General features: G+C 42.6%; 1 protein-coding gene across 1 annotated transcript; it reads left to right on the forward strand.

Moving 5' to 3' along the window:
* Positions 1-7,942: 7,942 nt before the first annotated feature.
* Positions 7,943-10,901, forward strand: LOC138674163 (uncharacterized). Its single transcript, XM_069762080.1, has 3 exons — positions 7,943-8,582; positions 8,729-8,888; positions 9,815-10,901. The coding sequence occupies exons 1-3, from the start codon at positions 8,426-8,428 to the stop codon at positions 10,686-10,688; spliced, it is 1,191 nt and encodes a 396-aa protein (XP_069618181.1). The 5' UTR covers positions 7,943-8,425; the 3' UTR covers positions 10,689-10,901.
* Positions 10,902-15,548: the final 4,647 nt, after the last annotated feature.

Below are 15,548 nucleotides of genomic sequence, written 5' to 3' on the forward strand. Positions count from 1 at the left end.
AAACTTGCTGCACACAACTTGCTACACTAATCTGTCACATGTAACTCGACACACAAAAAGTTGCTGCACGCATGTTGCTACACAAAACTCATCTCACAAAAGTCGCTACATGCATGTCGCCACACGCAACTCAACACACACAACTTGACAAACGAAACTCGCCCTAAAACACACACAAGTCTGGTATTATCCTTCAAAAATAAAAATCTGATTAATAAGCAGACAAACTACAATTGCACCATATAGGAAATACGGCAGCTGTCAGTCACATGACCTGTCTATTATGTGTATGTGTGAGCTAATATATACTGCCAGGGGGAGGGCTTCTTGTTGGTTGGGGATTTATCAGGCTGCCAATTTAGCTTACAAATACTGAGGTAAAAATACTGAGCAAATAACGTGTGAACGAGGTCTAATACAGGAGGAGATGACACACAGGTATATACTATATACAGGGGAGATGACACACAGATATATACTATATACAGGAGAGATGACACACAGGTATATACTATATAGAGGAGGAGATGACATATAGGTACATATATACAACATCTGCAAAGAGTTTGTATGTTCTCTCCGTGTTTGCGTGGGTTTCCTCCGGGCACTCCGGTTTCCTCCCACATTCCAAAGACATACTGATAGGAATTCTAGATTGTGAGCCCCATCGGGGACAGTGATGATAATGTGTGCAACCTGTAAAGCGCTGCGGAATATGTTAGCGCTATATAAAAATAAAGATTATTATTATTATATATATACAGGAGGAGATGACATACAGGTATATACTATATACAGGAGGAGATGACATACAGGTATATGCTATATATAGAAGATGACATGCAGGTATATACTATATGCAGGAGGAGATGACACTCAGATATATACTATATACAGGGGAGATGACACACAGGTATATACTATATACAGGAGGAGATGACATACAGGTATATACTATATATAGAAGGAGATGACATTCAGGTATATACTATATATAGGGGAGATGACACACAGCAGGTATATACTATATACAGGGGAGATGACATACAGGTATATACTATATACAGGAGATGACATACAGATGTATACTATATATAAGGGAGATGACAAACATGTACAGTTAGGGCCAGAAATATTTCGACAGTGACACAATTTTCGCGAGTTGGGCTCTGCATGCCACCACATTGGATTTGAAATGAAACCTCTACAACAGAATTCAAGTGCAGATTGTAACGTTTAATTTGAAGGGTTGAACAAAAATATCTGATAGAAAATGTAGGAATTGTACACATTTCTTTACAAACACTCCACATTTTAGGAGGTCAAAAGTAATTGGACAAATAAACATAACCCAAACAAAATATTTTTATTTTCAATATTTTGTTGGAAATCCTTTGGAGGCAATCACTGCCTTAAGTCTGGAACCCATGGACATCACCAAACGCTGGGTTTCCTCCTTCTTAATGCTTTGCCAAGCCTTTACAGCCGCAGCCTTCAGGTCTTGCTTGTTTGTGGGTCTTTCCATCTTAAGTCTGGATTTCAGCAAGTGAAATGCATGCTCAATTGGGTTTAGATCTGGAGATTGACTTGGCCATTGCAGAATGTTCCACTTTTTGGCACTCATGAACTCCTGGGTAGCTTTGGCTGTATGCTTGGGGTCATTGTCCATCTGTACTATGAAGCGCCGTCCAATCAACTTTGCAGCATTTGGCTGAATCTCGGCTGAAAGTATATCCCGATACACTTCAGAATTCATCCGGCTACTCTTGTCTGCTCTTATGTCATCAATAAACACAAGTGACCCAGTGCCATTGAAAGCCATGCATGCCCATGCCATCACGTTGCCTCCACCATGTTTTACAGAGGATGTGGTGTGCCTTGGATCATGTGCCGTTCCCTTTCTTCTCCAAACTTTTTTCTTCCCATCATTCTGGTACAGGTTGATCTTTGTCTCATCTGTCCATAGAATACTTTTCCAGAACTGAGCTGGCTTCTTGAGGTGTTTTTCTGCAAATTTAACTCTGGCCTGTCTATTTTTGGTATTGATGAATGGTTTGCATCTAGATGTGAACCCTTTGTATTTACTGTCATGGAGTCTTCTCTTTACTGTTGTCTTAGAGACAGATACACCTACTTCACTGAGAGTGTTCTGGACTTCAGTTGATGTTGTGAACGGGTTCTTCTTCACCAAATTAAGTATGTGGCGATCATCCACCACTGTTGTCATCCGTGGACGCCCAGGCCTTTTTGAGTTCCCAAGCTCACCAGTCAATTCCTTTTTTCTCAGAATGTACCCAACTGTTGATTTTGCTACTCCAAGCATGTCTGCTATCTCTCTGATGGATTTTTTCTTTTTTTTCAGCCTCAGGATGTTCTGCTTCACCTCAATTGAGAGTTCCTTTGACCGCATGTTGTCTGCTCACAGCAACAGCTTCCAAATGCAAAACCACACACCTGGAATCCACCCCTGACCTTTTAACTACTTCATTGATTACAGGTTAACGAGGGAGACGCCTTCAGAGTTAATTGCAGCCCTTAGAGTCCATTGTCCAATTACTTTTGGTCCCTTGAAAAAGAGGACGCTATGCATTACAGAGCTATGATTCCTAAACCCTTTCTCCGATTTGGATGTGGAAACTATCATATTGCAGCTGGTAGTGTGCACTTTCAGCCCATATCTAATATTTAATTGCCTAGAATACTACTTCCTGCAATTTGTGCCAACTTCCGTGGCTTTGTCCGGAGCTAATGTCCGGAGCTAATGTCCAGAGCTAATGTCCGGAGATTAATTGCCTAGAATACTACTTCCTGCAATTTGTGCCAACTTCCGTGGCTTTGTCCGGAGCTAATGTCCGGAGCTAATGTCCGGAGATAATGTCCGGAGATAATGTCCGGAGATAAGTGACGTCAACAGTGTCCAGTGTCTGATTGGTTGCCGCCTGCTGCGAGCGACCAATCAGAAACGTGCCGTACTGTGACACACTCCACCCGCCATTTTGGTGTGATTTTTGAATTTTTACCTCACAGCAAGTTTCTACTGCGTGGAGGCGGGCCCAGTGACGTTGCTCTTCAAGCTCCTGCCGAATTTCGTCAAAAAAATTATAATACCATTTACCAAAACTATATATATTTAGTTGTGAAGTGGTTCAGTGACATTTTCACACCAATTTTGAACTTTTGTTTGGTGTTTTCTCCATATACTGCCTATTATTTTTGTTCTTTCTTACTATTATTTATTAATTGTATTATTCTTACATTTTAATAAATAAAGTATATATGGATTCTAGACTCCCGATTCTTTAGAATCGGGCTGCCATCTAGTCTAATGTATAATTGCTTAGAATACTACTTCCTGCAATTTGTGCCAACTTCCGTGGCTTTGTCCGGAGCTAATGTCCGGAGCTAATGTCCGGAGCTAATGTCCAGAGCTAATGTCCGGAGATTAATTGCCTAGAATACTACTTCCTGCAATTTCTGCCAACTTCCGTGGCTTTGTCCGGAGCTAATGTCCGGAGCTAATGTCCGGAGCTAATGTGCGGAGATAATGTCCGGAGCTAATGTCCGGAGCTAATGTCCGGAGCTAATGTCCGGAGATAAGTGACGTCAACAGTGTCCAGTGTCTGATTGGTTGCCGCCTGCTGCGAGCGACCAATCAGAAACGTGCCGTACTGTGACACACTCCGCCCGCCATTTTGGTGTGATTTTTGAATTTTTACCTCACAGCAAGTTTCTACTGCGTGGAGGCGGGCCCAGTGACGTTGCTCTTCAAGCTCCTGCCGAATTTCGTCAAAAAAATGATAATACCATTTACCAAAACTATATATATTTAGTTGTGAAGTGGTTCAGTGACATTTTCACACCAATTTTGAACTTTTGTTTGGTGTTTTCTCCATATACTGCCTATTATTTTTGTTCTTTCTTACTATTATTTATTAATTGTATTATTCTTACATTTGAATAAATAAAGTATATATGGATTCTAGACTCCCGATTCTTTAGAATCAGGCTGCCATCTAGTCTAATATATAATTGCTTAGAATACTACTTCCTGCAATTTGTGCCAACTTCCGTGGCTTTGTCCGGAGCTAATGTCCGGAGCTAATGTCCGGAGCTAATGTCCAGAGCTAATGTCCGGAGATTAATTGCCTAGAATACTACTTCCTGCAATTTCTGCCAACTTCCGTGGCTTTGTCCGGAGCTAATGTCCGGAGCTAATGTCCGGAGCTAATGTGCGGAGATAATGTCCGGAGCTAATGTCCGGAGCTAATGTCCGGAGCTAATGTCCGGAGATAAGTGACGTCAACAGTGTCCAGTGTCTGATTGGTTGCCGCCTGCTGCGAGCGACCAATCAGAAACGTGCCGTACTGTGACACACTCCGCCCGCCATTTTGGTGTGATTTTTGAATTTTTACCTCACAGCAAGTTTCTACTGCGTGGAGGCGGGCCCAGTGACGTTGCTCTTCAAGCTCCTGCCGAATTTCGTCAAAAAAATGATAATACCATTTACCAAAACTATATATATTTAGTTGTGAAGTGGTTCAGTGACATTTTCACACCAATTTTGAACTTTTGTTTGGTGTTTTCTCCATATACTGCCTATTATTTTTGTTCTTTCTTACTATTATTTATTAATTGTATTATTCTTACATTTGAATAAATAAAGTATATATGGATTCTAGACTCCCGATTCTTTAGAATCGGGCTGCCATCTAGTTATATATATAATTGTATTTCTGAACATGTTTTTGTAAACAGCTAAAATAACAAAACTTGTGTCACTGTCCAAATATTTCTGGCCCTAACTGTATATACTGAGGTGATGAGGTGAAAATGAGAGGTGTGAGGTGAAAATGAAAAGGTGTGAGTGCAAAATGAGAGAAGTGAGGAAAAATAGTGGAGTGATCAGAAAATGACAGATGTGAGGTTGAAATGACAAGTGTTAGGGGGGAATGAGAGGAGTGAGGGAGAAAATGAGAGGTGTGAGGGAGAAAATGAGAGATGTGAGGGGGAAAATTAAAGATGTGATTGGGAAAATGAGAGGCGTGATGGGAAAATAAGAGAAGTGAGGTGCTATAACTAACCACAGATATTTACTATGCCCAGGCAACGCCGGGCTCTTCAGCTAGTAAATAATAATTTGTACACCAGGACCTTGGGCAGGGACCAGACACTGCATGCACCAAAGTTGCTTCAAAGTACAGTCTGTTATCTGAGGGATGGACAGGAGCTGCTGCCATATGATTTTCTAAAGTAGTCGGGTTGCACATCTGTTGCAAATGTGGCATTAAATACATAATAGTATGCTTATGCAGACATAGGTGGTCTAAGGATCATGGGCCGGCGTCCAACGCAGCAGGTGGTTTACAGTAGAATTAAAAAATAGCAGTCCAATATGACTAACCAGATTAATGACTGTTTTTGGTATAAATTATATTACCACATGTTAAACAATTTACCAGTTGGTGCAGTAGATTCTAAGAAAACCAACAGACTCCGCATTCATGATATGCAGGTTTTTGAGTCTGTGTATTAGGCTGGGGTCACACTTAACGAATGAAAAATCGGTCCGAGTCTCCCAGCTGAGAGTCGCACAAGAGTTCTCAGTATGGTCATCCCTGTGTAATGCGTTTGTAATGCGATGATGCGATTTTCTCGCACCTATGTATCCGTATGACATCTGTATGACCTGCGTATGGCTTTACATTTCTCACTGCTTTTCCCCATTGAATTTAATGGCTCAATGGGCTGAAGTGAGGAAAATGTGTGCTAAACGAATGGTCCGTGTGGTGTCCGAGTTTTTCTCGCACCCATAGACTTGCATTGGCGCGTCTCGGAAGATATACGCATACAATAGCAGCATGCTGCGATTTTACATGCACGTTGAATACGCCTGAGAAAAATACAGTAATATGAGCTTTCCTATAGATTAACACTGGGCCGAGTGCTATGCGATCTTTTGTCGCATAGCACTTGTCCGTATTCTATGGTTCCAGTCCAACAACATTGAGGTTACCGAGTGGCCAGCCCAATTCCCGGACCTTAATATGATAGAACACATGTGGGGTGACATAAAAAATGCCGTTTCTCAGGAAAAAGTCAACAAATGCCCAAAATTGTGGGATGTAGTCCAAGCATCCCGGGCTGGAATAACAGCTGACAGGTGCCAGAAGTTGGCTGACTCTATGCAACATAGAAGTGAAGGAGTTCTAAAAAACTGTTGGTATATAACTAAATATTAGGTGATTCACAGGAATGCTTAATCCACAAGAAAATAGTACTTATTGTGAATTTGTAAAGACAAATGCAAACACTGCTATTTTATTAGAACAGCCCAATATTAATTTTTTGTTGTTTTCTGTAAAGTAGTTAAAATTATATACCGTATATACTCAAGTATAAACTGAGTTTTTCAGCACATTTTTTTGTGCTGAAAATGCCCCCCTCTGGTTATACTCGAGTCATTGTCCCAGAAGATGGAGGGGTGCAGCAGAGCAGCGGGTCACAGGAGGCAGGAAGAGGTTGCTGCAGCTAACTCAGGTGATTGCTGCTAAAGAGAAATGAATATTCACTGCATTGGCATTATTAATTTTTCAAGGCACTAAAAGACAATATTAAATGTTAAGTGGGTACTTAGGCTACGTTCACATTAGCGTCATGCGACGCTGCGTCGTCGACGCACGACAACGCATGCGTCATGCGCCCCTATCTTTATCATTGGGGACGCATGCGTTGCGTTGTCGTGCGTTTTCGGTAAAACGCACGACGCATGCGTCGTTTCACCGCACCTGGGTGGCGTCGGAGACGCTACATGTTGCATTTTTGAAGCGTCAAAAAAACGCACGCGTCGCACTTGCGTCGCTCGTGCGTCGTCATTGTGTTACAATTTCCCATTGAAACCTATTGACAACGCACTTGCGTCTCGTGTGTGCGTCGTGCGTGCATTGTGCGACACATGCGTCGTTAGATAAAATTAAACCAAAAAGTGTCTAGACAGTGTCTAGACAGTGCAAACAGTGATAAAAACATCCCCCATATATAAAGAAAATGTTGGATTGTTTGTCACTTCTGCTGCAGCATCTAGAGGCAAGACATCACACCAGACGACTTCTACTTTTATTCATCCGCTGTCCAGAGATGTAAGTATAGAATGATTCTGTGCATTTTCTACATGTTTTTTAAAATTGTTTTTGCAAGTTGTGTATTATATTCTGCACTGTGGTTGTTTAAAGATATTTTTGTATTTTTAGTCTGGTTGTGATGTATGGCGTTGTATAGAATGGCGTTTCATTGTCTGTGGCCTTGATTATTGTTCTTTCCAGGATAGATTTTTCTTTTCCATTTTTTGGTTTGGTGGTGTTTTTTGTATTCAGTTGTGATGTTTTATTCTTGCGTTATGTGATGGCGTTTAATAGTCTCCGGCCCTGTCGGTTTTATTGTAAAGTATGGTAGTATAGAATGATTCTGCGCCCTTTTATTAAATGTAATAATTTATATTGCAAGTTGTGTATTATGTTCTGCACTGTGGTTATGTAAAGACATTGTTGTATGTTTCTGGTTGTGATGTATGGCGTTGTATGGCCTTTTATTGTATCCGTCCCTGTCGGTTTTATTGTAAAGTATGGTGTGTTATTGCCGTTTCTGCCCTTAATTTTTGGGTGTTGTTAATTTTTTCCTTTCAAAAATCTATTGTGGTTTTTGGGTTGCTCCATGCATACTGTACTTTTTAAAAAAAAAAAAAACTCTCTTTTGGGATTACTACATAGGGTCTGTTGTAGATTAGTTTTCTTATCTTTAGGCTTTTGTTTACTCTGGCATTGGGTTGTCTCTGCCATTGTTTCTTTTAATCAATGTGGCAGTGTTGTTTGCTCAGCGTTAGTTAAGTTGGAGTGCAGTGTTCTTTGTGGTTGAAATGAAAATGTTTTTTGTTTTTTTTATATTGCTGGATTGTGCATAGGAGCATAGGATCAATGTTATTTTGTTCTTTTTTTCAGAATCAGAATTGCATTATGGCCAGCGATTCCAGCAACACCCCACCGCTGAGGAGTCCGGTGAGTACATGATCTACTATTGCTTACTATATTCGCTGTCATTTGTAGATGGGTCACTCAACTTTTTGGTGAACTATTTTGCAGGCTTCTTCAAGTGAGGAGGAGAACCAGGAGGAACAGAGGGAGCAGGAGCAGAGACCACGGGGCCAAGCTGTGGTTGCAGGATGGAGAGTAAGTTTTTATTTCAAACCTATTCCTTTTTTTTCGTTAATTTTTTTGTTTTTGCGGGTATGGGGGGTGGTGGGAGGGGGTGGTGGTGTGTGTGGTAGGTGGCGGTGGAGGAGGTAGGGACAACATTTTTTTATCTTGCAAACATTAATATTTTCCATTTATTCTAGGTTTCACAACGGGCCCATGATGACCCACTGGATATCGATATGATGGTGGCATTTATAGAAGAACAGGGCCCGTTGTGGGACAGCCGTGACCCCCGGCACGCGGACCAGGGCATATTGCGCAGTTTGTGGATAGAGGTGGCACAATCGCTGTGGGATGGCTTCGACAGCACTTCCCCCAAGGGCAAAGCTAGTTTTCGTAAGTATTTCCAAAATGCTGCTGTGACCCATCATGCCAGGATTACACAACCGTCTGTGATGTCTTCTATTGGGATTGCACACGGTTGCGTAATCGTTTTCAATATATTCTCTAAAACCTTTTTTTTTTTTTTAATTTATACACAGTTAAACAATTGAAGACCAGATGGCGCTCCATGAAGGACCGTTTCAGGAGGGGCCTGAAAAAGGAGGGACAGACCTGTAGTGGTGCTGCAGCTTCAAGGACCTCTGTGTACAAATACAACCGTATATTGCAGTTCTTGCGACCGGTCCTTGAAAGCAGAGAGTAAGTATAGTACCTATGCACACACCTAGTTTTTACAACATGCATATTCACCTACTATATTCCAGCCACGTAGCTTATTGCCCAGCCATTTTTTTTGGCAAGTACGAAGTATAGAAATGAAGAAAAAAATGCAAGCTCACCGAGGCGTGAAAAGTAAAAAATACATACTTTTATCCTCTTCAATCATAAGCAGAGGATGAAACATCAGCACAATACAATAGACACTATCTACGCGTTTCAGGTGACAGGGAACATCAGACCTGAAACGCGTAGATAGTGTTTTTATTGTATTGTGCAGATGTTTCATCCTCTGCTGCTGATTGAAGTGAATAAAGTATTTAGTTTTTACTTTTCACACCTCGTTGACCTCGAATTTTTTATTCAATTCTGGTCTTCTCACACTTGACACAGCGGCTCCCTTCTGGGATTACTACAATGGTGAGCTTGACTTACTAGTTATTTTCCTGAAATCAGAAGTATACAGAACACAGAAAGATAGTAGATTGGCCATGCCCGGGCAATATTTCATAGTGGAGTAGTATAGTGCCCATCCAGGTGTATCCCAGTTTTTTTATACACAAAAAATTAAAATATAATAGACACGCCATACCTTCTACTGCAAGGCAGGTTATGTTCCCATGGTTGCTCAGCTCGCAGGACCTGTGATGACGTCTCGGTCACATGACCGTGACGTCATGGCAGTTCCAACGTAAGCATAATTGTCTGGCGTTACAAACCGCAACCATGGGTGACTATTTTGAATTAAATAAATGCATTTTTTTTTAATATTGATGGGGCATATGCAGTGTCAATATTAAAAATAGGTTAATATTAACGGCGGAAATGGATACCGGCGGTAAAGTTAATTAATGACGCATGTGAAATGTTATATTTAGTATACTAATGGTTTCCTTATGTTTTCACAGAACACACAGCAGCACCCGCGAGACTGTCCGACCCTCTGGAGCGGTCCTTCGTGAAGCGCCATCTGAACCGTCGCAGCCATCCCACAGCGAGAGCAGGTCTGCACCACCACAATCTGGCAAACCGGCAGCCGGTCCATCAGATGTTCCCCTGGCCGAGGCCTCTGGCGCTCCTTCCTTCGGGTCTTCCCGACAGCGTCAGCGGGCCTCGGACAGGGCGGTCATGCCCGAATTTTTACATTTGAGCACCGTATTTCAGAATGGTTTCAAGGCGCTGTGCGATAAAATGTCCAATATCGACCGGCGTCTTGAAAACATCGAATCGGAGCTCTCGAGGCCGGCCAAACATTTTTTTAGTGCCATTCACAAGGGCATGGTTGAACATCTTACGCCGGAACTCCAGATTTCGGTCATGCAGGGCTGCAACAACGCATATGTCACTGCTCTGCAGCAGGCTCGGGTCATGCAGTCAGCGACAAATGTGCCCGCAGTACCATCGCTGGCTGCCATGACTCCGACTCCTGCTGCAGAGCACCACCACAGAGCTCCGCGTGCCGAGGGCCACCGCCACCGCCACCGCCACCACAGAACAGAGCCCCAAAGTTCTGATCATGCCAGGCCTTCAAGGGCACACAGACGGGAAGCCGACCCACACCCAGAGGGAGAGAGGAGGAAAAAAAAAGAAGAAGACGACGACGACAAGCACTACAACCTTGGCTATGGCTGCTCCCAAAACAACCACCACTACACAGCCTGGGTCGACCCGGAGCACTCCAAGTACCCAGCCTGGGTCTACACGGAGTACACCCAGTACCCAGCCTGGGTCTACAAGGAGTACACCGAGTACACAGCCTGGGTCTACCCGGAGCCAGAGTAGCCAGCCAAGGACACTGGTCGTCCCTCCTCCTCCCTCACCTCCTGCTTTGGCAGGATCGCCACCGTCAACTGGCTGGATTGATGTCGGCATCCCGTCTAGTGTCATAGACTATGCTGCTTCCTCCCCCTCGTCCTCCTCCTCGGTCTCCTCAACACCCCCCAAAAGTGGGGGATATCAATCCCCCTTAATTGCTGATATCGATACCCCCTAACATTTCCCATTTCTTTTTTTTGTGTCCCTAATAAAATTGTTATTTTTAAAAAAAAAAATTATTTTTTATTGTCTCAAATAAAGTTTGCACCAAATCACACCGTGCGCCGTATACACAAATCTTGTCTTTGTAACAACTGATGTGCAATGTCTGACAATATTTTATACATTTTTTTTTTCATTTTTTTATAGGGCTGTCGTTCATTGTACTATGAGATGTTACAAACACAAATAGCATTGCTCAATATGTCAAGTTTAAAATGTACCATCACACAACGATTTCAGTAACGATATAGTTGGTTTTTGTGTGTAACCAACGTTATCTTTTCTGAAATCGCACAACGATTAGGCCCCTGCTGTGAGATTTTTGGTGTCAGCGAATGATTAGGAATTTCTTGGGGTAACTGATCACACGCTGTCATTGTTGGATCGGCGTGTTTGACACCGATCAAGCAATGTCTTTGTTTTAAACAAGGGAATATTGGGTTACTAGCGCAGTGTTTTAAACACTCAAATAAGTGAACAATACCCCCCAAAAAAAATAAAGGTGTCAACCACGTCCCTCGCCGTCATCTTTCCGCAGTCACTGACACTGTTTCCCGCCCGTAAAGCAGAGCACACCGTTGACTTAAACGCTGTGCTTTGCTTTAGGGCTGGCACAGTACGGAAAGCTGACGGCGATGGACGTGTCACACACCGGAATGAAAGGTTTTTTTTATTTTTTTATATTACATTTACAATGGTAAACAGGGAAAACATCGTGAGTGCGGCCATGCGCTTCATAACATTACCCAGATTACACGGGGACTTGCTCTTTTTTGGTCGCTGGAGAGCTGTCTGTGTGACAGCTCTCCAGCAACCACGCGACGACTAAACAACGGTCACGGTCCGGTCGTATCACTGGTCGGTATCGTTGGATAATAGTTTTATTAATGTACCTTAAGATTATTGGTCAGGTGAGGTGGTAGCAATGTTCACAGTGTCGCCACTATTTGACTCTGGACGTATTCCAGCATCCTGAGTGCAATAGTGTTAACTCTGTAGAGTTTTGCAAACATGATCGTCTCCCTCCTTGTCAAGCCCGGTTCCATATGCAAATAGTCTGCAGGATTAAAAATGGTTGACAAGGTGGGAGCCGATTATGTTATACGTCAAAACTATGGAACACACGGCTGAATTATTTTTTTGTTTTGTCACAGTCCATTTGTGTACTGGTGCTCACATAAATTTTGTGGGACTCACATTACTTTACATAACATTGGATTTTACAATTTGATTACTATGGAAAAACATATGGGAGATTTTTTTTTGTGAAAACGGAAAGGCACAAGAACTTTATTTCAAAACACAACGCATTAGAAAATCAGGGGACATTATAACAATAACCTTACATAGTATGGTTAAATGACATGGACTCCACAGTGTTTACATGACATCATAATAACAAGATGAATTAAACCATTTGATCTTGCCATGAAACACGGCCAACATCTGAAACAAAGTATGCAGCAAATTGGTCCCTCATATGAGCAATCTCCACAGTTGTCCGCAGAGGATGATCTTGATAATCAGGCAATGGATTTGGTATGGGTTCATCGAGTTCCACGTTGACTCTCTCTTTATCAATAATAAAATTGTGGAGAACCACACACGCCTTCACCACCTCATCCACTGTCTCAATTTTCAAATTTATAGCGGATCCTAAGATACGCCATTTGGAGACAAGGATTCCAAAGGCGCACTCCACAGTTCTTCTGGCCCTGGACAGTCTATAATTAAATATACTTTTGGTGCGGTCCAACCCCCGACTGGAGTACGGTTTAAGTAGGTTGCCACTCATTTGAAAAGCCTCATCCCCAACAACAACAAATGGCAGGGCCGGGCCTTCGGTGTTGGGAAGAGGTCGTGGATGGGGGAAATTAAAATTGTTATCGTACAATCTTCGGCCCATATCAGACTCCTTAAATGTCCGTGAATCATTTGCACGGCCAAACGCTCCAATGTCCACAGCGAGAAACCTGCAGTCCGCACCTGCAATTGCCATCAGCACGGTGGAAAAGTATTTTTTATAATTAAAAAACAGAGATCCACTTCTTGAAGGCTTGGTAATCCTAATGTGCTTCCCATCAACGGCTCCAATACAGTTAGGGAAAGAACACACTTGTTCGAATTTTTGGGCATTGGCCTGCCATAATTCGGTTGTTGGGATAGGTAAAAATTCCTCCCGAAGGTTGTCCCACAATGCGCGGCATGTGTCGGCAATAATACCAGACAGTGTGGAGACTCCAATCCGAAACTGGAAATGCAGTGATCTCAAGGTCTCTCCAGTAGCAAGGAAACTGACAAGAAGAAAAATAAATAAATGAAATTAATTAAATTGTTATGAAATAATTTTTCATTCTTAATTACAATCCCCCACCCCACAAAACCAAAACACGTTAGTTACTTGAAAAAATGGCAAGAACATATAAATCCTTCACATTGCATTACGTACCGTAGAGTCACCAGCAGACGTTCCTCGGGGGAAATCGATTTACGGAGCTGCGTGTCCTGCCTGGCAATGGTTCCTTCCACCAGACGCAGCAGATATCGGAAGCTGTTTTGTGACATCCTGGTGTATTCAAAGTATTTCTCCTGGTTCTCATTTAATTCGCCAAACAGACAATGGTAGGCTCCACGACTCTCTCGGACTTCCACTATAGGGTGTAGCCAAAAACGCCGACGACTCCTTCTCCGTAGTTTGTCTCTTTTCCTCTGTTCATGACAGGCAATAGCATAAGCAATAGCAAGGGCTAATTCCAGCTCAAAATTGAGGTAGATACTCTCCATGGGACGATCCATCTTGATGCTGTATGGTTGGAAATAATCTATGCCGGGGTATATATACCACTATTACATTAATACCCACCCTCATCTACCCATTGGTGGCATTATCTATTGTCTAGACACTAGACCCACCCTCTTCTATTCATTGGTGGTGTTATCTAGTGTCTAGACACTAAATTGTGTGTAAAGATATAATCATTGTTTGACAACGCATGCGTCGTAAAACGCTGCGATTTTTGTAAAAACGCAACAAAAACGCACAAAAAACGCTGCGTTTTCCGACGCATCCGTCCGACGCTTGCGTCAAAAAAGGTGCGTTTTTGCGTGCGTTTCCGATCCGTCGTGCGTTGCATCGGCGACGCAGCGTCGCATGACGCTAATGTGAACGTAGCCTTAGAGGCACTCAGGGTATTATAACTGTCAAAGTGGCCCACTGGGAATTATTACTTTGCAGGGGACAAAGTGTGGGCACTATTACTTACTAGGGCACCCACAAAAGACATTAATATTTTTTAGTAAACAATTTTACTATCTAGAGTGCACAAAGGGGGCATTTCAGTGAGCAATGGGCACAGTACGGAGCATTATTTTACCAATGACCTCTGACAAAGATACTCCCAGTTTGGTAGAAATCACTTTTCAATAAACTTTTCATTATCATCAGGTAACAGGACTACAATGAATAGTAACGTCTGTATTATAAAATTAAAGGATTCACAAAAGGTGATGGCTGCAACTCACCTCCTCCACACTGCACAGATCACAGAGCATGCCCAGTAAACTCTCCCATAGAAGTCAATGAGTCACCTTCAGACACTATCTTTCCTATGTCTTTGTGAGCACTGTAAAGCAGGTCTTTCAACATCTGATAACAAAACGGATCAGTAACTTGAGCAAAATGACTGTCCCATAAAGTCCCACAAAAATAGTATTTATTTCGATATCTTTTGTAATGAAAAAATCAGGGAAACACATTCTTTTTAAGAAAATCTTAACGACTGGCTAGTGGTTTAGCTACGTTTCCTGCATAAAGAGGAAATGGCACATCTTGTGACTTAATTTTGTGCAGTTATGAGGTAAACCTGTGCTACTTAAAGAATGTCTATCATCAGTCTGCGTGTGCACTTTTTATTTAGTTCCTTTATCCACGGTGCGCAACATAATCAAGACGTTTACAACCCATGGCACAGCAGCAAATCTCACTGGACGTTGCTGGCAGAGAAAATTTGATGAAATGTTGCAATGCAGGATAGTCTGGATGGTGGACAAGCAGTCCCAATACAGTTCCAAAGAAATTCAAGCTGTCCTGCAGACTCAGGGTGACTCAGTGTCAGCACAAGAGCACAAGCTATCCGTTGACATTTGAATGAAATGAAACATTATGGCAGGAGACCTTGCAGGACCCCAACTGCTGACACAGATGTCACGGATCTAAATCCCACTGAACACCTGTGGAGATCTTTAAATTACTGTTGGGACCAAGGCTGCCATCAGAGCATTACTGCCCTTACTAGTGTATGGGGCACGGTGAGCAGAAGCAAAGGTGGGGGCCAAGACACGCTGGCAGCCCGGGCCCCTCCTCCCTTGCTTCTGCTCATTGGGCCCCAGGAGCAACAGTTCAGGGCAGATGCACACCAGGTGCATAATAACACTGTGACTGCAAAGCTAAATTATAAATCACCTGCAGTGATTTACTGAGCTAAAATCTCAACCTGCGCATGCGCTGCCTCCGACCCCATTTTATTGAAGTCCTGCACACCGGACGCAGACTCACATTGAGCACACTCCAACCACACAGTAATGGCGGCGGTGCTGAATTTTAAA

Source organism: Ranitomeya imitator, chromosome 4 (genome assembly GCF_032444005.1).
Source record: "Ranitomeya imitator isolate aRanImi1 chromosome 4, aRanImi1.pri, whole genome shotgun sequence".
In the NCBI taxonomy this organism is placed as follows: Eukaryota; Metazoa; Chordata; class Amphibia; order Anura; family Dendrobatidae; genus Ranitomeya; species Ranitomeya imitator.